The sequence below is a fragment of the Lepidochelys kempii genome, chromosome 2 (assembly GCF_965140285.1).
Source record: "Lepidochelys kempii isolate rLepKem1 chromosome 2, rLepKem1.hap1, whole genome shotgun sequence".
In the NCBI taxonomy this organism is placed as follows: domain Eukaryota; kingdom Metazoa; phylum Chordata; order Testudines; family Cheloniidae; genus Lepidochelys; species Lepidochelys kempii.
The window spans coordinates 114,898,777-114,923,724 of NC_136381.1; the positions used below are offsets into that span (position 1 = coordinate 114,898,777).

At 42.9% G+C, this 24,948-nt stretch overlaps 1 protein-coding gene across 5 annotated transcripts; it reads left to right on the forward strand.

Annotated features, from left to right (window-relative positions):
* The first annotated feature begins 2,734 nt into the window (after positions 1 to 2,734).
* Positions 2,735 to 24,732, forward strand: TFAP2A (transcription factor AP-2 alpha). Of its 5 annotated transcripts, none has more exons than XM_073332071.2 (7): positions 2,735 to 2,855; positions 11,381 to 11,815; positions 14,847 to 14,898; positions 17,279 to 17,510; positions 18,847 to 18,965; positions 21,095 to 21,236; positions 23,053 to 24,732. In XM_073332071.2, exons 1-7 carry the CDS (start codon positions 2,823 to 2,825, stop codon positions 23,339 to 23,341), a joined length of 1,302 nt encoding a protein of 433 aa, XP_073188172.1. In that variant the 5' UTR covers positions 2,735 to 2,822; the 3' UTR covers positions 23,342 to 24,732. The 5 variants fall into 5 exon arrangements, with proteins under 5 accessions (XP_073188172.1, XP_073188171.1, XP_073188174.1 ...); XM_073332070.2 differs by lacking the exon at positions 2,735 to 2,855 and adding an exon at positions 6,499 to 6,875; XM_073332069.2 differs by lacking the exon at positions 2,735 to 2,855 and adding an exon at positions 8,689 to 9,310.
* The last annotated feature ends 216 nt before the right edge of the window (positions 24,733 to 24,948 follow it).

The window sequence follows — 24,948 nt, forward strand, 5'->3', positions numbered from 1 at the left end:
GGACTGTATATTACTACGGGTTATACCGCGATAAGCACAACAGTGCCATAGATCTTGGCTGAGGCCCATAGACTTTAATGTAATACAAATCAATAATTATATAATAGGCCGCTGTTTATTTACAGATAGTTGGGCCGGAGTGGCTCCTTCCCAAATTTCGCGGGCAGGACAGGAGCACCCTGCGGGCCCTGGGCAGTGCTGGAATCTCTGTGTTATCTGAAACCTCCTTTAGGCCTAAATCAAACCGGACAATTCCCAAAGGGGGTAACTCTAGAAGAGATTCCGGTCCCCTAGGAGAGACTGGTTTCTCGACGCAGTTTAGCAGAGAGCTTTTGAAATGAAGGAGGAGAGGCCCAGAACCAGCACCTTACTGCATGCAAGAAAACTATCCAGTCTCTGTCAAGTCGCCTCTGTTCTGGAAAAGAAATGCAACCCAACAGCAACCTCTTTAGAATCTGCAAGAATTGCTCGACGGCCATATCTCCCTAGTATTCCTTTCCTATACAGACAGTTACACTGGAAAGTAGCTCTTATCCTACGTGAAGGCAGTTGCTGAAATGGCGTATTTTTCTCATCTTCTTTCTGTGGCAGGCGCTCCCCATAGTCTCAAATCCAAGTATTATTACAATCCTGAGCTAGACACATATGTAATAATATCCTGGGTAACAATTCTAGTAGTTACACCACCTCACAGCATGCTACAAGTGCTATAGAGCAAATGGGGGCAGGCCACCCCTGAGAAATAGTGCACTTGTAAAAAGACAAGGAGGACTTGTGGCCCCGTAGAGACTAACACATTTATTTGAGCATAAGCTTTCGTGAGCTACAGCTCACTCACGAAAGCTTATGCTCAAATAAATGTGTTAGTCTCTACGGGGCCACAAGTCCTCCTTGTCTTTTTGCGGATACAGGCTAACACAGCTGCTACTCTGAAACCTGCACTTGAAAGTTGTTTTTTTTTCAGAACAGTCAGTCCTCCCCCCGCCCCCACTGTTGATATTAACTGTTTGAATCATAGAATCATAGACTATCAGGGTTGGAAGGGACCTTAGGAGGTCATCTAGTCCAACAGCCTGCTCAAAGCAGGACCGATCCCCAATTAAATCATGCTGAATATATTCAGAGCATCCCATCTCTTTACAGGCCTCCAACTGTCACACCCTTGCGAAAAGAAGCCACTTTTTCTCCTGTTTGAAATGCTAATGGGTTTTAATAATTATACAAATATAAACAGATTCTATTTTCTGGCTGTGGTGTATACAACATTCCACAAAGCTTTTGTAAAACAGAAGCGTCTCAATCAAAGGCACGCTGGACAAAGTAGCCCAAGAAATGTGTCACTGAAATCTTGCCCTTGAACCAATTTTTGTAAAAAAAACCACAACCAAAAACACTAGTTCAGCTACTTTAAAAATGCATGAGCATCGAAATTAATGGAAAGATTCTAAACAGTTTCAAAGTTAATTAAAAAAAATAACAGCAGGCCTAATTTTTTAAAGTCACTCACCTTTATAGAATTTAAAGACTACACACAATTTTTAAGATATAGGGCCAAATGCTGGTGCCTTTACTCAATGAAGTAGCTCCATTGACTTCAATGGCAATACTCCTGTGAGTCAGGCTAGAGGGTCTTGATCCTGGATCAATTTCAAGTATGAATGTGTCAGAGAGAGAGAGAAGGAGAAAGAGAGAGAGAGAGAATATTCATTTGTAAATTTCCCATCATTGTTAACTGTTTTCCGCAATATAGCATTTAGATGACCTTTAGCACAGATTTGAATGTCGTCTTGGAAGACGATCTCGATCGATTTGCTCTTTGTTTATCCACAGTAACCCCTTTAGCAGTTAAGACCTATATTCTGTCCTCTTCAGCAAACCAATGCCTCAAAAGGCTTGTTATTTTTTACACAGATTTGTATATATGCTCGTATTTGCAACAGCACGCTAAAGAAACCTCGAGACTTCTTCTAAAGCCTCTAGCCTAATTATTAGGAAAAGTAAAGCAACCCCACCACCATTACTGTATACCTGCTATAACAAAAATAATCTGCGGTATGAATGTCAACTGGTCAAACAAGCTGAGCTCTTCCTTTAAAAATCTTACCGCGGGGAAAAGGGAGGAGGAGGAGGCAAAGTTACATATATATATATATATATATATACGACGTAGTTAGCATTAAGGAGACCGAGATGTGTCCCTGATCCGGACACTAGTCAAGAGGTGAACCAAAAAGGCAAATCCATTTCAGTGACAATTGATGCTGGGTTTGAACAGCGTCCAGTCCCCCCTTGTCAGCTCCCTATCAAGTAGACGACCACACGTTAAGACGAGCAAAGATTTCTCTCTGGGGGTCCCGTTACCGTCTCCATCTCTCAATCTTTGGCTTCAAATCAGTCCCGAGGGAATCCGGTGCATCCCCCCCTTCAGTCAAAGGCAACCCCGACGCTCCGCCAGCGAACAGCAGAAGGAGCTCCCACCAAGGTCCCTGCTCCCTGGGGGATTGCTGACCCGTGGACATCGGGAAGGCTCTCGAGAGAGAGAGAGAGAGAGAAAAGCGGGGAGCGGGTGATAAGATTGCCCTGGCTGCTGTAAATCCATCATTTACCCGGAGAGGCTGGGAGCTTTTGAAAAGAGCTGACGGAGTGAATTCCTAGGCCAGTGCGCAGGCGCCGGCAGGCAGCACCCAGCTCTTTATGACCAGGTGAGAGAGTCGTGTTGCAGGTAAAAGGAAGATTTGCCTAAAGAGATCACGGGGAAGCAGCGGACGGATCACTCAGTCCATGACCAGCAGGGACTTTGTGTTCGGGAGCCCGCGGCCAGAATGTCAATTCTTGCAAAAATGGGAGACTGGCAGGTAATGCAATCTCCCTTTTCTTGTGTGCCGGGGTGGGGATGGTTATGGAACTAGAGAGCTAGCCCAGAAAGGTGAGACTATCAGCCCTTGGGGGAGCTTAGGATCCCTGCCACAGAGGAGAAAAACACCCCAGGTCCAGTTATTTGTGGATCGGTGATGAATGTTCTTTCACCGGGAGGCCCAATTCAACAGGTGGGAAATCTCCGCGATCCAGTGACTTTTCCAAGGAAATTCCCAGGTACATGGGAATGATGCATGAGAAGTAACTGGCGTTTAAAAGCCCTTGGCTCTAGTGATTTCATGATCTCAGCTCCCTAAGGTGACTGAATTTGCCCCCAGGTTTGCCGAATGGACATGTGTACCTGTAAGTTATCCAGTTTCTGCAAGTAACTCTTTCCGTAGACGTTGATGTTTCCAGGCATACTTAAAGTATGATCATACTTAGCTCTTAAGAGCGTTTCATTTGTGGGATCTCTATATATAACTTAGCCAAAGTGGTGGCTGCTCTGCAGACTTTATGGAACAGGTTTGGAGGATGCGGGAATGGTCACTTGTAAGAGTTTTTAAAAATCACAGGATAGGTGCTGTCGCTACAGTCTGATCGGACGGGCAGCAGCGTGTCGCTAGGATGCAGCCCATATTATCTGGATAACGAGTTTAATTTCTTTTCAATCTATGTGTCTTCATCGAACGACTCTTCTCTTTTAGTCAGGGCCCTTGGATGACTAGATGAAATCGTTCAGTTAGATTATTTTGTTTTTAAAATGGGTAAGACAGAGGGAAACTCACACAGGTGGCATCACGGCAGACTTCTACAGCCTCTTGCAAATCATGATTGCCTTCTAATAGCATAGCCACAATCCGGCTGTGAAATATAATATTTAAACATGGCGCTCTTATATCACAGAAAACTGCTCTTTTTGGGTAACCGTATTATAATATAGGAGACAATATGGTTATTTCCTTTTCTTACCTTTTTTTAAACAATATATTTAAGTCGCACTCACTGATTGATTGATTGATTGATTTATTATAGCAGTAGCAGGTTGTTTTGAAGGAAATAGAGTTTACTTTGTACACGGTAGGTTATTGCATTTTTACCTTCCGGGTCTAGTACAAGTGATCAAAAAAGAAGGATTTTTTGAATTAAGCAAACTCTAATACAATAGTATTTTTGGTTTATCTTGCTTTAAATCTCTTACTGTTTTTTCTTTACGTTCAGGCCTAACTTTGTGGCCACCTAAATAAACGTAATTTAAGATTTGCTTAAGCAATGTGTTACTGTGCATAAATCCACTTCCACCATTCAGCAAAATGTATAAAAGAATTAGCAAGTGAGGGCAAGGCAATAGTTCTTAAGCTAGAGACGGGGGGGAGAAATACCCCCACTGTTATTCAAGCAATGTAGTGGTGACCATTTTTGTAACTATACACTTAATTCAGATCAGTGATCAGAAATTAGTGTAATGGAATATTGAATAGTGAATTAGTGTAATGGAATATTAAAACAGCGTTTTAAGAGACCACTCACGTGCTTACATAAAGGTAGAGCTGGTAGATCTGCTGTTATTGCAGTGGGCTGGAGTCTCTTGAAATGCTCCGGGTTCTAGCACACCTGACATTATGATTTCGAAACCTGCCCTTATTGCAAATCCAGAGGCAATAAGAAACCTCGGCCCTGTTTCATCTGATACCGAACGCTGAAAACTCGTAGTTGTAAATGTGGCCTTGCAGGCTGGGAACTGCTCTGCCCCTCGGTCGGTGAATATATCAGGCTGCCTGCATTGTCCGGTTTCTCCAGATCACCTAACAGAGCACAACAGGCCTCGACTGTTGCAACCCCACCAAAAATGGTAATGCAGCTCGCCTATTGATCTGCCTTTAGAGTGATCTTCCACGCCCGTTATCATCTGGGAGCGAAGCTGTGCTCTGATGGTTGGATCCTCAGCGTACACATTCACATTCAATTAGCTGAGCTGTCATGGTAATGACGTTTACACAGACCTGGCCCGACTGACTCCAGAGCATGGCTCTGGCACAAGGTGGGTCCTTTCAGGAGCCCCCTCTTTTTGCATAAACTAGAGAGACTCATCTGCCAGCTCCATGTGAAGCTTAACAGGAGTAAAACAACAGTTTACTCTCATGGCACTTGAAGACAAAGGGGGAGTTCAAAAGAACATCGAGGGGGGAAAGAATTGGAGAGAAACGAGATACGCCCAGGACATTTCGGGGGGTAGAAACAAACCAACCCAAATGTCCGCAGCCTTCATTGCTCACGCAAAAGGTGTAGGTATGTAGGTCTGACATTGCTCTGGGTTGGCCCTGCAGCGGGCCCTTCATCTCCCAGAGATGACCGTGGGGTTTCGCCTGGAGATTCAGGGGGGCATATTTATCCTCCAGCTGGGTAAATCCTTCCTTGAAGATGAGAGCTTGCTGTGTGGAAGGCTGCACAGACCTGTAGAGTCAGCCAGCTGTAGTGCTACAGCTAAAGAAATGAGCGTGTCTAGTTAGAAATCGGGCCTTACATTGCCCTGCCTTCACCCACACCCCCCCACAAAAAAACCCCGTGCCCTTCGCCAGCCTCAGATAACCCCCAACTGGTTCAAAAACATAATTCTCCAGCGAAATGTGGGAAATGGCTCCCAAGCCTCAGCCTCTTCAAGAGCGCATAGCTGTGTGCCTGGCGGAGGGGCCGAGACCCTGAAAGTGCCCCCACCGGCTGTCCAGACACAGTCAGCGGTCGGGTTGAAAGTGTCACGGGGACGTTTAGAAGTCGATGTGGTTAAAAAGGCTTTCGGGGTTTTCAAAGGCAATGCAAGGTACTGCCCAAGAACCCGCTTGGAATGAACGCTGGGGGTAAGTGAGGTCGCGGCGTTTCGGAGTTGCGGAACAGATCAAAGAAGCACATGGGTGGAAGGTGCCTGTCTAAACCTGGGGAGGCATGGGCAGCCCGGTGAGCCACCAGAGAGTGACTCAGCATTCGTAACATTACCGAATAATAAAGAACTCGTCACTGGTTTCATTCATGATGGGAATCTTGTCCCCATCACGGGGGAGGGAATTGGTCAGAGTTAGTTCTCTCTGGTCATTTTGCTGGATACTGTTAAGCTAAAAAACTCTCCACCTAAGAAACAACAAAGTTTGATTCGTCCTTATGCCAAGTAGCTTGCAAAAGAGTTTCTGGCTGCAAATGTGTTTGCATCATACTTTGGATAATGTTTTGGATCTTCGGTTTTATTTTATTTTTTTTAAAGAACTGTAGTTATGCAATAGAAAGCATCACCCCAGCAGAACAAAACAGTTTACAAAAGAAAAAGCCTTACGAAGAAAAAAAAAGACGGAGGAAAACAAAAGCCACCGTGTTAGTGGAATAACCTCGTTCGACAAAGATGCTAATTTATTTTCTCCTCGCTTTGACTTTGGTTTATTTAAACCAGTAAAGTCTTTATGTGCAGGTGGGATGGGGGTTGCTCAGGCTAATCAATTACCCCCCATCCCCATCTCCAGTATGAAAATCGAGTAGTGGGTGCTTCTTTGATTTCTCTCTGTACTTTTCTCCACGCCGGAAGCCAAGAGGCAAAAGCAGCAGCAGCGGTAACAACTGGGGCGGGGGAGGGGCGCGGGGAGAGAGAGCGCAATGTTCACTTGCCCAAATCTAGGCTCTCATATTCTCCCCCTCCAAGAGAACTCAGTTGTTTGGATAAAGCCTTTTGCTTGGGGGTCCTTTATACCTGTGTCCACTGTTGCAGGTTGTTGTGCTGGAGAGCAATTGGACTATTGTTGCTATGCTAATGAGGCGATTAGGCTGTTGGTAAAGAGCTGGAAAAGGGAAAAGTTTCTACCATTAGAGGGAGATCTCAGAGCGCTCACAGGAGCTCTGCAAACACTCCACCAGCCGCACTCTGCATACCAGAGAGGCTCCACTTTAGTGAAAGACAGGGAGAAACAAATCCGCTCTCGCGCCAATCCATGAAAATGCTTTGGAAACTGACGGATAATATCAAATATGAGGAATGTGAGGTAAGCGCTTCCCTGGGCTGGGGGCAGCCGACGGGCCCAGCAGCTGTGAATGGGACCGTGCAGCATCCATCGATCCGTGAATTTCGTTTAGGAAACTTCTGCTTCTTCGCCAGTCTTCTTTGCAGCCTTACAGTTGGAAACAATGGCATTGGGCTAGGGAGCCTTTAACCAGGAACTTTGGGGCTGTTGGAAAATCGCTTTTGTCAGAAGTATATGAGAAAAAAGCAGACTGGAGAATATAATAGCATCTGTAGCTAGATCATGTATGTAGTACCTAGAATGATTCCATCCCTCAATATGGAGGGATGAATGGATGAATGGAAAGGCAAAGAGAAAAAGAGGAAATAATTATTTTCACACGAGAGATGCCAGAGGGATCCCAAACATTTGCGAAAGACTGATGCTTAAAATGATATTTTGGGTGTAAGGGCTAGTTAGGAAAACTGAGTTGTACAATGATCAAGAGTCAGTGGATGAACTAAAATCAAACCTTTTTGAACGTACACCCAGTCTAATTAATTGTCTAGCTTTTGAGTCTATTATTTTAACAACTTTTAACATAAAATCCGCCTGATTATTTTTTTTTTTTTACTTTGAGCGACTCAATATGCACGTCTGTGGAGAGAGAAAGAGGTGTAGTGATAGATACAAAAATATTCCGAACAAATCGACAGAATGAAACCGACAAATGCTATTTTTAAACGTTTCGCCAAAGTTGCTGTATGCAGTGCATCTAAGCAGAGTCATAAAGAGCGCTGCTGCTTTTAAAACATATTTTGGTTGTACTCTATGCGAGAATGTACACATCGAAACCCTAATCTGGTCTTTCAAGGTACATATCTTGGGTCTTTCATTTCCCTCAGAATCCGCTGACTTCTTTTTGTAATGCTGTAAATAGAAAGGAACCGGCGAATCACTAGACCCGAAGATTACTGAAATAAATATGTTTCAGTGTGGGGCTGATAATTGGGGGGTGATTCTGTCTACAGATGACAAATTGAATAGACTGGGTGCGGTGCTAGCTTGTCTTCGCTGGGAATCCAAAACTAGCTTTATATGAATGATGCATCAGGGTTTCCCCTCCCCGCCCCCCAAAAATATTTCTCCACTGGTTTAGGAGGAAAACAATTCCTCTTCACCCTGGATCGGTGTGTAACTGTGCGCGTGTGGGTGTGGATTTGGTTGTAAGTATCTTTTGTTGCCTTGTGCTATTGTGACTTTGCACGGAGGTGCTAAATCCAGGTGCGGATCCACGAGCCCTGGTATGTTAGTTTCGGTGTTTTCTTCCAGAGGAAATAGCGGTGCAGTCTGGTGTCTTTCTCTGGCTTGGAAACAGGAGTTTTAGGTGTCCTTGCAGGGCAGTAATTAAGATTTTCGTACTGGCTCTGGGCAGACTGGTATTCGACCCAGGGAGAGTGAATAGGATCTTTTCAAAATAACAACAACAGTAACAATACATGGGTGACACACGTTCTCCTGAGACGTTACAGCCGCACTGTGTGTGACAAGAGGCGAGAGCATCCGCTCACCGGGTGGCAGAGAAACGGGTAGCTACTTTCCCTGTGGCAGCGTGCCGCGGAGACCTGGCGATGCACGTTTCGGCGCAGGATTAAAGCTTTATTTGGTTAGGTGCGTGCACGGGTTTGTAGGAACATGCAAGGAGGCAAGGCGCCGGTTGTTATGATAACCCCGCAGTCCGCCAGCAGCAGCGGCAGCCGCTCGGGAAAGTGGAGCAGGCATGTCATCTTTTAGGGAGTTGCTGTTTGGGAGTTGCACAGCCAGTCCGACGGGTTGTGCCGGGGCCGGGAGCCCCAGCTTGCCAGGGCCGGGAGTCGCCTCCCTTTCCGTCCCCCTGACCGCAACACCGCCTGTCCCCGATCCTCCCAACGGGAGGGGAAGCGCATCGGATGCACTTTGGGGCTCCCCGGCTCCCCTCGCCCGGCTCCAGCCGGCACCAGAGCGGGGCTAGGAGGAGAAGGGGGCGAGACAAAGTTTCCCAGCTCGCTTCCGGGACTCCTGGGCAGGACGCGACTGGGGCTGAGCCCCGGCGCCTCTCTCCTGCCTGATTCCTCGCGGGGATCAAGCGGGGGCTGAACGGCGAAGAGGGGATCACAGGTAGACGGGGAGGCGGCGGCGGCGCTGCAGCCCGGGGCCCCGGTCAAGCCCCTCTCCGCGGCTCTCGCTCGGGCTCTCGCGGCGGGCTGGGTTGGGGCCGTCGAACCACCATGGAGGTGCGGCTCGGCGAGGCGCAGCAGGCGGCGGCGGCGGCGGGAGAGCAGCTTGGCCCCGCGGATCAGCCCCAGCTGAAAGGCGGTGGCGGCGGAGTCTGCAGCAAAGGGCCCGAGAGCGGCTCGGGCACCAAGAGAGGAGCAGGCGCCCAGCAGCTGCTGTCCCTGGCATTTGAGGCAGCAGGGTACTCGCAGCAGCCGCCCGAGGTGTGCCCCGCTCTTTACTGCGGACTTGGGGGGCCCCTCTCCTAACCTCTGTCTCTTCCTCCCTCTCTTTCCCATTCCCCCTCTCCCTTTCTCTCCTCCCTTCCCCACTCTCCTCTTTCCTCCCCCCCCGTCTCACTCCGTTTCCCACCCTCTCCCTCTCCCTGCATCTCTTTCTCTTTCACTTTTGCGTGCCCTGCAACCTTTTAAAATGTTGCCCCTTTCCTGTGATTCGTCAGACGCAGCAGCATGTCCCCTCTCTCTCCCTCTCTCTCCCTTTTTGTCTCTCTCTCTCTCTCTCCCTCTCTCTCCTCCATCCCTGATTAGATACACTGATTCTTCATTCAATGGACGTCATTTAGAACAGACTCTGCCTTGAGTTGCTTCCTCGCTTCACGCTCGATTTCCAGCCATTCTTCCCTTATTAAGTATTCGTGTAATATTAATAGTCATGAATATCTGCTATTAGGAGTCTCAAGGAAGGCAGCAGAGCTCTGTTATTAGGAGCTCAAGTGGAGCAGCAGCTAAGTCAAAGAAGGAGAAAAGAGAGAGAGAGGGAGGAGGAAAAAAGGATTAAGAAACAAACACACACAAAAAACTTTGAATTCTAAAATCAAGACAGGATAGAGATCGCCTTTTCAACATCAAATGAAGGGCATCAGGAATTTGTTCAAGTTCTGATGGATTATAGCAGAGCTTCCTCGATGCACGAGAAGCCTTGGCGTTGTGGTCTTGTAGTCATAGTGTAGAGCTGGGCTTCTACCACTTCTCCTTTTTTTTGTGTGTGCGAGAGTGTGTGTGGGGGTGCACATTGGGGCACTTTTCTCTGATTTTTCTACCCTGACTTGCTATCCCAGGCTCTTCGCAGATGTTAGTACACAGTTTTTCAGCTATGGTGAGTTGTTTCAGCATTATATCTTAGGGTTTTTTTGCCTTATTGTTGTTGTCGATGATGATGTTGGTACTTTGGATTTTACACCCAGGTTTCCTACGAGGACATTTCTGCCCCCACCCCCCTCCAAGTCAATCTTTTACCTTTTTTTCCTGGCTGCCTCAAGTGAACTACAAAAGGCTTGTTTATACCATATCCGCCTTTATTTTTTCACTTTCCCACTGGTAATTGGGCTATAGTCAGTATTTCTTCTCTTCTCCTTTTTCGAGATAATAACCTCATGTGCTATACAATCTATATCATGTAATGATAGCTCTCTTATCTCTCCTCTCCTCTTTGGGGGCTCTTCATTTATCTTAGGCATACCTATGGGCTTTTATTTGGTAACCCTTCCCCCCAGTTCCAATTATAAAAGGACAAAATGCGCATTCATTTTATTTTTGTTTATATTTATCCAGCTGTGTGTCTTAAGATGTTCTACCTTTTCATTATTTATGCAGTATTTTATCTCCTTCGGTTTGCTTTCCACCTCAATTAAATATTTTTCATTTAAATTGTATCCTGTAGCATAAATCTCTAGAAAGCAGCGCGTATCTATTGAATGGGGGTGAAAAGGCATATCGTAATATCGTGTTTAAACATTTGTGAAACTTGTAATTTAAACGATTGCTTTATCTCAAGCATTTTAGACACACTTCCATGTTTAATCGTAATAAAATGGCAGTGCTCTTTGAGTATCTCTTTTTCTTAGATACATTAAAGATAATCTAAACAATAATATTGTTTTAGTTCTGTTTAAAGCCAGCAGAATACATTTTGGTACTGGTGAGGTTGATTTTTTCTTTTTTAAGAACAACGTCCATTTAAAAACAAATCTTTTAAAAGAAATGTTTCATACTCCAGTGTAAGAATACGAATTCTGGGCAGTATCTATTGTAAATACATACTGCATTTCCACTGGGATGGGTTGTTTTTTAAAAAAAATCTTTTTAGTTTTGTTGCCACAATGTAAAGAGAAAAGTCACAGACAGGAAAATCTCCAGGTCTGCTTTTCTCTGCTGGGCAGCAAATGAATTGCAAATCTTGCTTGATCGTTGGATGGGTGAAATTTACAAACCAATTTTACTGTAAACAGTTTGATTTTATCTTTTCTTTTCTTCTCTTCTCTTCTTCCCCCTCAGGATCGTCACGATGGCACCAGCAATGGGACAGCCCGGTTACCCCAGTTGGGGTCTGTAGGTCAATCTCCCTACACCAGCGCCCCTCCACTCTCCCACACCCCCAATGCTGACTTTCAGCCCCCATACTTCCCTCCTCCTTACCAGCCCATTTACCCCCAGTCTCAAGATCCTTATTCCCACGTTAATGACCCCTATAGCCTGAATCCCCTCCATGCCCAACCTCAACCCCAGCATCCAGGATGGCCAGGACAGAGACAAAGCCAGGAGGCTGGGCTCTTACACACACACCGGGGGTTACCCCACCAGCTATCCGGCCTGGACCCTCGTAGGGATTACCGGCGGCATGAGGATCTACTGCATGGACCCCATGGGCTCAGCTCAGGACTAGGAGACATTCCTATTCATTCGATACCTCATGCTATAGAAGATGTACCGGTAAGGAGGATGCATACGGTCTATGTTATTCACCCACAACTACAATTTCATGACCGAGTGTGTGCCTTTTCTCAGCAGAAATTATAGTTGCCCAAGGCAGTGTGTAAGGAGTGGTAAGGCTTTTGTCACACGAAAGAATTCAACCTAAACAGCAGCAAAACCAAAAATGCCAAGGCTCCCACCTAGAACAATAGGTTCCTGCAGCTATACCCACACCTCCTCTGCCTTAACAGTGTCCACTAAAATAGAAATAAATCAAATTAGTGTCATCATTAGCAATATCTTTCATTTTCAAAGACAATAAGCTGTTACCATAGGAAGAATATTTAATCCCGCCATTGGGCCTTGCATTTGGGATTGCTCACTGCCTTGGGGAAAAAACATTAGTCTGAAATGCAAGAGCTCATTAAATGCCCTCCCAGCCAAAGATAAAAAAAAAAAAAAAAAAAAAAAAAAGTGGAAGAAAGTGGCCTAAGAAGAAAAATCAGTTCTTAGTGATTACGGAATTGGCATATGGTACAATGACGTCTCAAGTTGTAAGAGGATACATCCAGTTTCTCTACTCTAAAGGAATTATGTGACAAATCAGAGAGGAGGTATATTAAAATGCTGCCTTATTCTTTTAGCTGGAGTGCTAAGGGATGACCTCATAAATCATTAGCAATAGGTTATCAAATTCTATCCAGACCTCCTACACCCTATATTAAATTAAATGTTTGGAGACTATTGAATAATACATTATTTTTGGTCTAATTCTGTTATCAATAAATACAGTTTAAAATGATTTCTAATTAAGCATGACATTAGCACATTGGCTATTTCCAGTGCAAGATGGCTATTGTTCATTTGCAAGTACTCTAGTAGTGCCATGTGATCTAAAGAATTTGTTTCTGATCAAAGTTCATATTTCTAGTTTTCTCCCTGCAAAAAAGATTTAGAACTTGCCAATAAATTTATTAAAGTTCATGGAGTTCCCGCTAAGAGGCTAAAGCCGCTTCAGTTATAGGGGAAGGAAGAGGGGAATTGTGGTATCTGGATGTGATTTTTGCTAAAATGCCATCCCAAATTACAGGATCAAATATTACAACAATATATCCGTTGACAGTTTAATGAGTACAGTTTCGTGTTGCAAGATGGACTTACCTATTTTTTGGTCATTTTGAAACCTTTTGTAAATTATACCTGGGGAAATAATGAATTTATTACAGCTCTCTTCTGGCTAAATTAACCACAGAAAATTGCTGCTTATGTTTAGCAGTTTTGCAATAAACGCATACATTTCCCCAAGAGGAGGCTTTAGTAAGCAAATTAGATCCGTTGAAAACAGATCGATTCTTTTAACTTGAAATAAAACGTCATGAAGGCAATATTTAGAAGAAACTAATTTGTTGACTGCCAGGTCATAGTTACTGTAGAAACATGACCTAAAATATTTCTCTGAATCCTCCCTTCCTGCTATTGTACTTTGTTAAAGTGGACGGTCTTGGAGACCCCTTTTTACAGATATTTTAAGTGCATATCATTTTATTAGTCTTTCAAGCACCTATGAATTCTTATCACTGCTATACTTCGTGAAAGCCATCTGGTGTAAAACGTTAAACTAGTCCAGTCATTTTTTTCCTGTAAAACTGAAACAGCAGGATGTATGAGCAAATAAAATAAAATAAATAAGAGAATGTATCTTCTGAGAGTATTATTCAGTTAGGCAAAACAAAACGTTCTTTTAAAGGAATTTGGGTCAGGAAAAAGGTCATTCTGAATTCTCCCGTTGCTGCAACAGTTAACCTTTAATAAAAATCACTGCTAAATATTTAAGAAAATCCAGTAGATGGTGCAAATTATTTAATCATAAATATCTCTGTGGGATTTTAAATTTAATAGTCCTCGCTGTATGGGATATGTGTAGAAATAACACAAATAAAAGTATTATGCCACACTACATTTACTTTATGGGTTTAGGGTGCATGCATAAAGGGATCATATTTCCCCATATAGTTAAAACACAAGAACTGCAGCAGTAGTCATTTCTGAACATTTCTCAATTTAATTATACTTAAATCCAGAAGCACTTTAGGCAAGTTACAAATGAGAGCATTGAGTATAATAAAACCTGTAATAAAGCAACTTAGTACCATCCACCCGGAATCATTGAGATCAGGCACAATTAACAGGAGCATAAATCCAAGACAGAATGGAAAATGTTAGAATCAGTATTATTGTTGGACAAAGACTAGAGAAGGAAGTAATAGTTTTTTAAATGGTAATGCCTGTGTTTTGTAACGATTGCGAAATCTTCTATCTCAGCAGCACTGGTGTTAATTTGTAAACACAGCCAGACATTATATTGCCTGTCAGTTTTTGAATTAGAAAACATGATTTCATTTTACTTTCTAATCACGTTTTGACTCCGGCACATAAAATCCATCTGCAAAAGAAATAACAAAACCTGCTAGTGGACAATAGTAAAGCAATCGGCTCTTCATTCTGTTTTCATAGCACTTTCCCGATCTTCATTTCAAGCAGTGATTCTCCCCCGCCTCCCCGCCTGTTTTCCACAGTGAAAGTGTGCTAATACTTTGCCTCCTTCTCGCATCCCCTCCCTTAAAATGTTTCCAAATGATTTCCAGTGCTCCCTCCCAGTTATTTCTCCGCTAGCTTCCATTGTGTTTTTCTCTGCCCTCGCGGCAGTAGGCACAGGAGCAACACTTCGCATACTTGATTGCTGTTATAATAGGAATTCTTTTTAAAGAGTTGAGGTACAAAACTAAACGGTGACTTGGATTTCAGGGTCACAATTGCACTTTGCGGCAACTCCAGGTGTTTTTATTTCGAAGGAGAGGAAAGAGGGGGAGGAATCCTAAAGCTTTCTTTAATTTGGAAATGCCAAAATCCCAATAAACGGAAATCAGATGTTTACATATAAATTGTAGGGAAGAGAAAAAATAATTGATAACACACACAGCCTTCCTGACATTCGTTTCCCTTTGTTATGATTATACATTTACCTCCCTATGTATTTCTTTTGTTGCAGCATGTAGAAGACCCGGGTATTAACATCCCAGATCAAACTGTAATTAAGAAAGGTAAGCCATTTCCTTTAGCATTCCAAGCATGTCCTCACAAGCTGGGTACTACTGAAGAGAGAACTTGCTAAGCTTCCCCCCACCCCCCTTTTTTTTCTTTCAAATATAATTTATTAAAGGGTTGTGAACGGAAAATAAAATAGATCATCGGCGTTGAAAGCAGCCTTCATTTAGGAGTACGGTTTGCAGTTTTTACAAGAAAATGTTGCAATGTTAGCTCAGCTTCAGTGTTTTAGTTCATTATAATGCAAATGTTGCAATGTTAGCTCAGCTTCAGTGTTTTAGTTCATTATAATGCATTTCACTTTTGTAATTAGACCAATTAATCCAACTGTGCGGCATTATTTATCCATGTTGAGAATTTGGGGTTTATGGAATGGTAAGAAATGTTTTCCATATATATATATATATTTTTTTTTTACATGATGATGAGTAAAAATGGTAGATGGCTTTGTAGAAAAGGTGTTAGGTTCTTTAGTCTGATCATTGTGAAGGTTGTTTAGACGTGGGTCTTGAGGAGTGGTTGTGAAAATGGTTCCTAACTGTGTAAAAGATATTTTGTGCTTTCATTAAAATCTGGTTTCCCATCTTCCTTCAAATGACCCGAAGGATTATGAAAATATTGTTCAAGGTAGTTTTTGGTTCTTGATGAAAAGTGATTGGTTTGCATTTGGATTCTGTTTAGTGAGCTGTTGTTGGAGTAAAACTCATTGAGTTGACTGCTTAGCTATTATTCGCTCTGAGCAATAGCATGCTTATATTTTGTTGGCAAGGTAATAATATTTGGGTATTCTATGCACCACCAGAGGATGATGCTATATAAAGCGGTTCTCCTTTCTTATTCTAATCAGTATACAGTAAGCTAGTTTAAAGTTTCATTTTTCTATCTGTGAAGCCTTTGTCACGTCAAATTAGATGTGCAAGGGATAAATCTTAAGAGATGCTCTTTCCAAGTCGACATGATAATTGGCTCTTTTATTAGTAATCTCAAGAGTTCGTTTAACTCCTATTGTCTCTATTAGCCTCCCCAGAGCTATTAATGTCACAAGTGATCTATCCAAAACCTAGAGCCCCCCCATAGGTTTGGACAATCCCCACTAAAGTAAAGATGTAGGGGGGAAAGTAGCACACATGAGGAGAGAGAAAGAGAGTAAACATTTATAAAGTACCCCTGTGGAACTTGAATGCAACCTAAATTCCATGCAAAATAATCTGGACATGTTTCAGTTGTGCTTAGTAATGCTGGCTACTGCAAGGGCTCAGTAGCTTTTTGGTGGCTCTGAATTTATTCCAACAATGGCCTGAACCTGACTGCCTGGGGTTGGGGAATATAGGATGATTTTTATTTTTGGTAGCTATGTAGTTAAACACACAAGGTTTCTGGGCAGATGTATGCATTCACAGGGAAGATGCTGTAATTTGCTCTTCAGTGTTTCTTTTACTGGCGAACACTGCACAGGCGTTTCAGAATATATTCATTTTTCCTCTGACACACTGAAAACATGGTAGCACAAGTTAAGGCACACAGTCCTCACTCTCTTTTGCAGTTATCCGTATCGAAATACATACATCAGTTTAGCATTTTGTACTATATTAATATGCAGAGGGCTGCTTTTTGAAACCGCCTGTGAATTGCCCTCTTCCCAGTTTTAAAATATTCGGCTTGACGTGACACCACTTTTAGAGGGGCCTGCCTATTAAAAACTAAAAACAGACACTTGCTTGTGCGGCTGGCTCATACCAACTTGCTTCTAAGGCCTAGCTTATTTCAGGAGAAAGCAAATGTACCCCTTGATTATTAGACTGGGTCTAGATTTTGTAAGTGGTATTTTTACCCGGGGGGGGGGGGGTGGCTTCCAGATACCAAACATACAACTGACTAGTCCTTAAATCTGCGTGTGAATCCATGTATTCGCATTTAAGGGCAAACGGAGACCTTGGCAATTGGGTTTGGCTAAAGTGGGTCGCCTCCCAGCCCACGGGGGGGGGGGGGCAGCTTCACAGCGGCTTTAGTAACCCGGACGGGGGGCTCTTCTCCGTAACCAGAGCCCGGCAGGGGAGCCCCAGCTGCAGCGCGCAGACGCTGCACTGACAGCAGCTACTCGCTGGGTCTTTTCTCCCCTCGGGCTCGCTCGAGTCCGAAACGGCGCCGGTCCCCCCGTCCGCCTTCCCCTCACCCCCTCTTCTTCCCCAGCCCTCCCTCCCTCCCTCCCTCCCCACCCCGGCGCTGCCTCGTCCCCGTCCTGCGCCCCCCCTCCCGCGCTCCTCTGCCCGCTGCGCCCCGCGCCCCGCTCGCACGTGGCGCGGAGGCCGGCTGGGGGCTGCCGCGGCGCTGCGGGGCCCTAACGCCGCTCTCCCCACCCCGCCTTGTCCGCTGCAGGCCCCGTGTCCCTCTCCAAGTCTAACAGCAACGCCGTCTCCGCCATCCCCATCAACAAGGACGCGCTCTTCGGCGGGGTGGTGAACCCCAACGAGGTCTTCTGCTCCGTGCCGGGCCGCCTCTCCCTGCTCAGCTCCACCTCCAAGTACAAGGTCACGGTGGCGGAAGTGCAGAGACGCCTCTCCCCGCCCGAGTGCCTCAACGCCTCCCTGCTGGGCGGGGTGCTCCGGAGGTGAGGGGAGGAGGGAGCCGACGGGGCGGGGCCAGGAGGGGAGGGGAGAGAGGAGACAAATCCCCCCGCCCCAGCGTGGCCGGGCCGGGCCGGCCTCTGCGCGCTGTCCGCAGTCAGCCCCCGGAGCTCGCGCCAGGGCCCTGGCGACATCCCGGCAGGGCTGCAGCCGCGGTCCCTACCCCCCCGACACTTGCCGACAGTCCCATGCAGCATGCCCCAGCCCGCCACTGCAATCCGTGCAACGCCGCCCCGCCGCCTCCACGCCCTCGCCCCTTCGCACCCACCCGGCCACGCGGGCAACAGCTGCGGCCCCGCGAGGCGAGGCCAGGCCAGGCCAGGCCAGGCCGCCGCTCCTCAGCATCGTCACATGAGGTCACTGCAACCATAGCAACCCAGGCCAGTCTAGAAGTGCACTAATGCAGCGCCACGAAATGATGTCGCCGCCACCAAACCATTTCTGTAGAAGGCTGCTGCTTGCTGTGGCAGGATGCTGCAAAGGGGAATAGTTTGCTTTAAAGGGACGCTTGGATCCTTGGCCGGTAATCGTTTTTGTGTGTGTTGTAATACACAAAGGATGCGGGAGATACCTTCCTCTCCCCCAGTCTCCCCCCTCCCCCCATGAGAAATTTGGTATAGTGATTCTTCAAAAAGTTTGGGTTCTATATTCAAAGGATGCAACCACTCATTGGTGATTTCCTTTCTGTCTTTCTTAGTTACCTAGGGGTTATAATCTAATCCACACAATTAAAGATCACTTGAGTAGGGAATAAAATCCAGAATTAATTAATAGGAAGCTTCATTTAAACAATTTATCTTAACCTGTCTCTGTTGAAAATAGTAGCTAGGTATTTATAACTTAATCTATTTGCTGAATACAGTGAAGTTCTATAATGGTAACATAAGTTTTTGACCTTTTAGATTAGTCTGCTAAATAATGCATTAGATATTGCAAATAAATCTACTTTAGCAAAGTTCCCATTAGGGGTAGTAATGTGTCAAGAGCTCTAAAATGATTATGGCTTTGGCCAAACCGATCTTGTAATACCCCTGTGCTAGTATATGAATTGATTTGGTAGGTTAGAAAACATTTTAACTATAAAACCACTCAAAATTAAAAAATAATGACAAAAAATATATCCTTTTCAGTTAATTTTGTATTCAGCTTTGCTTTAATTGCCTGTTCTTCATTCTTAGCTTTTCCCGGCATAAAACTTTCCTAAATGTCCCTTCATAATCAACATTATTTTCTAATACATTTTGGGAGGTTTTAAAAGGAACTGAAATATGACCTGGTCCAGATTAGTCATATTCTAAGTGGTTTTTATGTGTGAAACAGGGCGAAGTCTAAAAATGGAGGGAGATCTTTGAGAGAAAAACTGGACAAAATAGGATTAAACCTGCCAGCCGGGAGACGTAAAGCTGCTAATGTCACCCTGCTCACATCACTAGTGGAGGGTAAGTGACTCAAATATTGGAAAGGGTTCATTTTTTGCCTAATAGGATAAATCCCCAATTTTTTCAGACCTGTGTTCCTTGTTTAAAGGAGGTTATTTTGTCTAATCTTCATGCTTGGGAAAAATGTTAATTCTGTAACTGTGTCTTTTATGTTAACCTGAAATGTTTTTAAATATCTCTTGCATATTTAGCATTGCCATATATATTCACACACACACACACACACACACTCAGGATGCTATCTGCATTCTTATTCAAGTGAATTATCCGGCTGTAGTGAATTGACTTCAGTGAGAGAAAGTATGGGCCTATAGAAATTTCCTCTCTGAATAAGGACTTCAGGATCAGGCCCTTAAGTATTACTTATGTGAGTGAAAGCTACAGGATTCAGCCAAAGGTTCAATCCCCTCATTCCATCCTCCGTCTACCACTGAGGACTAAGCAATTTTAAATTTAAAGAACTGCAGCTACTCAAAGTTAAGTCTCTTCTCCACCATAAACAACATAACAGTAAATCATTTAAGTTATTCTGACATCTGAGAAATGCGAGACCATTGCTTCCTGAATTAATTTGGGAATCCTTGACCTAAGTCACGATTTAAGTGTCCTGAAAGCCTCAAAGTTGTACTCTTTCCCCTACCCACATTTCTTTTTTCTTTTGGTTCTCATTTTCAGAACATATGCTCGTTTTATTACACCGTGCTTCCCTGTTTTACTCTTAGATGAAAAGGTGCAACTTCTTTAAGCCTTCAGACTTCATGTGCTTTAATATTTCTAATGTGGAAAGCTGAAAGAGGTGCAATCACTTGGTTAAAATGGTTACTTTGTCACAGACGCTTACAAAAAAATTAATCCGGGTCAGTCTAAAATATCTTTCCTCCTCTCCAGTTTTGTTTTTGACATTCCTTTACACTGATTTTGATTGAGTCTGTAGAGTGCTTTTAAGGATGCTTAAGTTAGCTTAAATTTGGTTGTTCTGGAGGGATTTTATAGCTTTATTCTTTTTTGCTTTGTATCATAAGAGATGAAGTAAAAACATATAAAATTGCCAGACTTGATTTTTAATACAATAGTATCACTTTGGTTATTAAGTCCATTATATTTTACTGCTGAGTAAGTCTTTCTGATCTAAAATGGCTTTACAATTGCACCAGCACTCTAGTGTAAGAAAAATAAAAAACAAGAGAACTTGCAAAAAGTCTAGATTTGATGGATGCTAATATTATTTGTGATGTTAATGAAGATGGAGAGTATTTTACAGTCATCTATTGTTCTATTTGGTCTTCACATACGAGGGCTTTAAGGAATTATTAAAAAAAAATAAGAACTATGGGTTGATTTTTCAGATAAACTGGTAATGGTGGCTAATTTTTTTGGATGATAGTATAAAAATTGTTTGGGCTTTGAGTCCCGTGGTGATGAGGCAGTTTCTAGAGTACTGTTATTGTTTATGATCCACTCCATTTTATGGAAACAAGCTCACTGGACTGAGGCTTTGAAGCTCTAATTGGCGCATGCGTTCTTCCGGAGCTGGAGCTAATGGCAGGAAGCCCTGCAGTAAAAAACAACTGGTTCAGGAAATTAAAACCAAAGATTTTCAAATCAACAAAACAGACAGACTCAGTGGAATGACCCTAAAATTCTCATGGTTAATCGTTTGGGGGGAACAGATAATTATATGCGATCAAGTTAAATTTTAAACACTTAGCTGTTTAATGCATTGTATTTAGAAGAGCTCTAGGAGTAATTATGATCAGTACTAATCATTTATATATTGTAAAAGAACATATATATATATATATAATGTCAAGGCAAGTATATATTTCCAAAGAAAATAGTTAAAAATGAACTATATACTGTGTGTATCTGTTTACTTAGCGAGAGATTTAAACTTACAAATACATACACATGATTTCACTTCTAACTCTTTTCTTGGACATATATATTTGCTTTGACCTAGATTACAGCAAAGAAAATTAATAAAATGAGGATATCTGTAATTTGCACACTAGGCAGTACACTTTAAGAGAGAGTCTAAGTGCAATACTGTATAGCTTTTGCTAATCTACTTTGCCCTATGTGCTGTGTATATTGATTCGATGTGCATTTCTCCTCACCCCCCTTTCCAGGAGAAGCAGTACATCTAGCTAGAGATTTTGGGTATGTCTGTGAGACAGAATTTCCTGCCAAAGCAGTTGCTGAATTTCTCAACCGACAACATTCCGATCCAAACGAGCAAGTCACAAGAAAAAACATGCTTCTAGCTACAAAGTAAGACATTTACCTTTCTGTTGTGTTACTGAGTTGTAAAGAAAAGCACAGGTTTTGGGGCTTTTGTTTTTGTTTGTTTTGTTTTTTGCCATGCAGTAAATGGCTAATGATTTTGCAAATTGTAAGACTGTGAATATGCATTCATAGTATATATTACAGCAAAAAGTATATAACCAGCTTTATTTTCTAAAGTGAGTTTATGCAGATTTTCTTGAAAGCAGGTTGTGAAATTTTGGATGGATGTTTATTTAAAGAAAAACAATAATTCCTTAAAGGAAAACATTTGCTGGGCCTTTATCAATTTAGACACTAGGGGAAGGTTTCCTACTGACAGTAAAATAAAACTGGCACATTAAACTGATTTCAATTCATTAAATCTTTTTTTCTAAGCAGCTCTGTTACTTAGTGAATATAGGGATATTACAAATATATTTTAAATGACAATCTGTATGCAGTTAAAATGCGAGTGGAGTTTATCATTGGTGGGGCTGTCTAGGCTTCCAGGTGGTGTGTGAAAAGAAAATGATTGTTTTGATATGTTTGCTGGAAATTAAAAGGGTTGTTTAGTAGCCCTTAATTACCAATGGAGATGTCACTAAAGGGCACAGTGCCAGAGGGCACAGGCAGAGGATGGGAGCCAGTTTATGGCTGGAAGACATTAACAGAGGTTTTAGAATACAAACTGTTTCAAAACACCTCTAATCTCTGCTATAAGGTATTATTTTCTCAACAATTTGTGCTGTGATTGTGATATAAAATATAACTTATGCACAACGTCCATATAGCCCTGTATCCTTCCTTTCCACCGCCATGAAAAGAAGTTTCTGGTCCCAGCCAGTGTCACCCTGGCTTTTGTGGAGAAAGTCTCATTTAAACTATATATATATATATATATATATACACACACACAAATTTTTTTAAGAGCCTAATTTAAATCCTTAACTTCACCTCTCTGGCCCGTACCCAGTAAACCTTGGCTTTCCTCCTGCCACAGCCATTGTCTAGCTTTGTGGAGAAGAGAATAAGTCTCTCCTATTTCAAAAACAGGATCTTCCACAAGGCAAATAAATACCTGAGCCACCTTCTCAGTATTACTCACCGTATATCCTGTTCCGTATTGCAGAGATACTCTAAGCTGCTTATTGATAATGTGCCAAAATATAACATTGGAGGAGGGACATAGAAATATTGTGATGACCTGCATAGGATTGAAATGTTTGTGGTGTTAGTGTATGTGTGTGCGGGAGAGTGATTCGTGATGTGTTTGAAATGTTTGGTGCCTTTTGGGTGTGTTTGTGAGTGAGTTTTTATATGAGAGGTGGAGGATACATGAGAGAGTGTGAGTGAGTGAGAGAAATGTGTGTATTTGTGTGTGTGTGTGTGAGCAAAATGTGTGCATGAGTGTGAAAGAGAAATTTCTCCGTGTGTGTGTTGGAGAGAGACAGTGTGTCAAAAAAGAAGTATGTGTGTGTTGTGAAAGAGAGAAGCGTGTGTGTATGTGTGAAAGAGAGAAATGTTTGTGTGCATCTGTGAGTGGGAGAGGTGGCAAGGGAGATGAAAGAGAGGTGGCAAGGGAGATGAAAGAGAGATATGCTTGTCTGTGTGCCAGGGTGAGTGAGAGATATGTGTATTTGTATTTGTGTGTGAGAGAGAGACAGCATTTGTGTGTGTGACTCAGAGAGAGGCTGTGTGTACAGGGGGAACAGTCCCCTTGATCTGAAGGCTTGTGTAATCTAGCAGAAAGACTGCACTGGCTTCGCTGCTGACAACAATGGTTCATATCTCTCTCTCTCTCACTGCTCCATTTGTACTGCAGACAGATCTGTAAAGAGTTCACCGACCTGCTGGCTCAGGACCGATCTCCCCTGGGGAACTCTCGGCCCAACCCTATCCTGGAGCCGGGCATCCAGAGCTGCCTGACCCACTTCAACCTCATCTCTCATGGATTTGGCAGCCCTGCGGTGTGCGCCGCCGTTACCGCCCTGCAGAACTATCTCACCGAGGCGCTCAAGGCCATGGACAAAATGTACCTCAGCAACAACCCCAACAACCACACAGACAACAGCACCAAAAGTGGCGACAAAGAGGAGAAGCACCGAAAGTGAGGATTTCCCCCCTTCCTGAATCCATCCATCCATCCATCCCCCTCCTAGCTCCCTCCCTCCCTCTCCAATCACCCCAGGCTACAGGAACAAAATCAATGCCCTTCTGCCCAGCCTGTTCTCTAACTCTGCAGGACTATGCTATCCTTCCTCCCTTCCAGCCTTCAGCACTTCATATGCTCCCAGTTACTTCCCCACACCTCCTTACCCCGGTTTGGAGCCTGAGAGAACAGAAATGGGCGATGGAGCCAGCAAAGAAAAAAGTTCTGTCTGAGTTTGTGAACTTTTTTTTAAAAAAAAAAAAAAGCAAAAAGAGGAAAAAATAAAAAAAACAAAACAAACAAAAAGAAAAGTAACTTTTTTCTAAAAATATATAAAAAGAAATAAAAACAAATTAATAAATAATACTAAAATATAAATCTATGAGCTTCATCGGACTGAATCATCAACTCCCCTTGCATAAACTTCAGTTAAGATTGTAGCCATATTAAAAAAAAACAAAACAAAAACAAACCTAAAGAAAAACAAAAGGCAAAAAGGTTTGATGACATTTTATCAGTATTGTGAATAAACTTGAACACAAAAAACACGCAATTCCATGTCATGTCTTCAGTTGTAGAACTTTTTCCTGTCCAAGGTAAAGTGACCAACTTGAACTTTCTATTGCGACACGATTCACAGTTATTATATAAGGGAATCAGTGTTTATGTATGTATATATTTATTTATGTGTAATTTAATGGGAACTGTAAATATGGTGAGTCTGTTTTAAGCCTTTTTTTATTTATCTGGTGATCTTGTTTACCTCTTGTTTAGTGGGTTTTAAATCTTCCCTTCTTAGTTCATCATGTGGTTCATGGTACTTATTTAGAAATCAGAGGTTTTTTTGTTTTGTTTTGTTTTTCTCTGGGATTCATCATTTTTTAGCCCTCTTGTAGCATGTTAAAGGCGACAATGAAGCAGCTGAACAAAGAAAAGAAAATTGAATTTTTATATATAATTAGTATTACATTTAGTTTCTCATTGAAAAAGAAAAAAAAAATAAAGTGATGTTGGATCCAGGCAAGATTTTTAAACGTTAGTGGTTTTACAACTATTACGTGTTGTGGAAAAATAAAAGTTCATTTTCACCTACTGTCCTCCTGAAAGTATCATCAGAGCAATAAATTAATATTGTCTTTTAGATCAAGGTTTAGTTTTTCTTTTCTTTGCCCTCCCCCCCCCCCCCCCAAGAACTTCAACTATTTGGGACCACCTGGTATCCTGTATTTCCACTGGCCATATTGGAAGCAGTTATAGTTGTATTGTATTGAGTTGTGCTGGCAGTAGTTTCCATGCCTGTCAATGTATCATAGTCCTTTGTTGCCCAGATAAATAAATATTTGATACGCTTTATGTCGATTTTTTTATTCAGTGGCTGTCTTTACCCAGGTGTATTTTTGTTCTTGGCAGTATTTTTTATTCAGGATGGTTACAGTAATTGAGTTTACCTCTCCCTTGACAATTGCTCTTTGCAATAAGCAGCTGAACCCATTGTTTCCCTCAAGTATAATAAAAACTTACTTTCAGCTTGGAGTTCAGAGCAGGGTATCATTTAGATATTCCACTGAG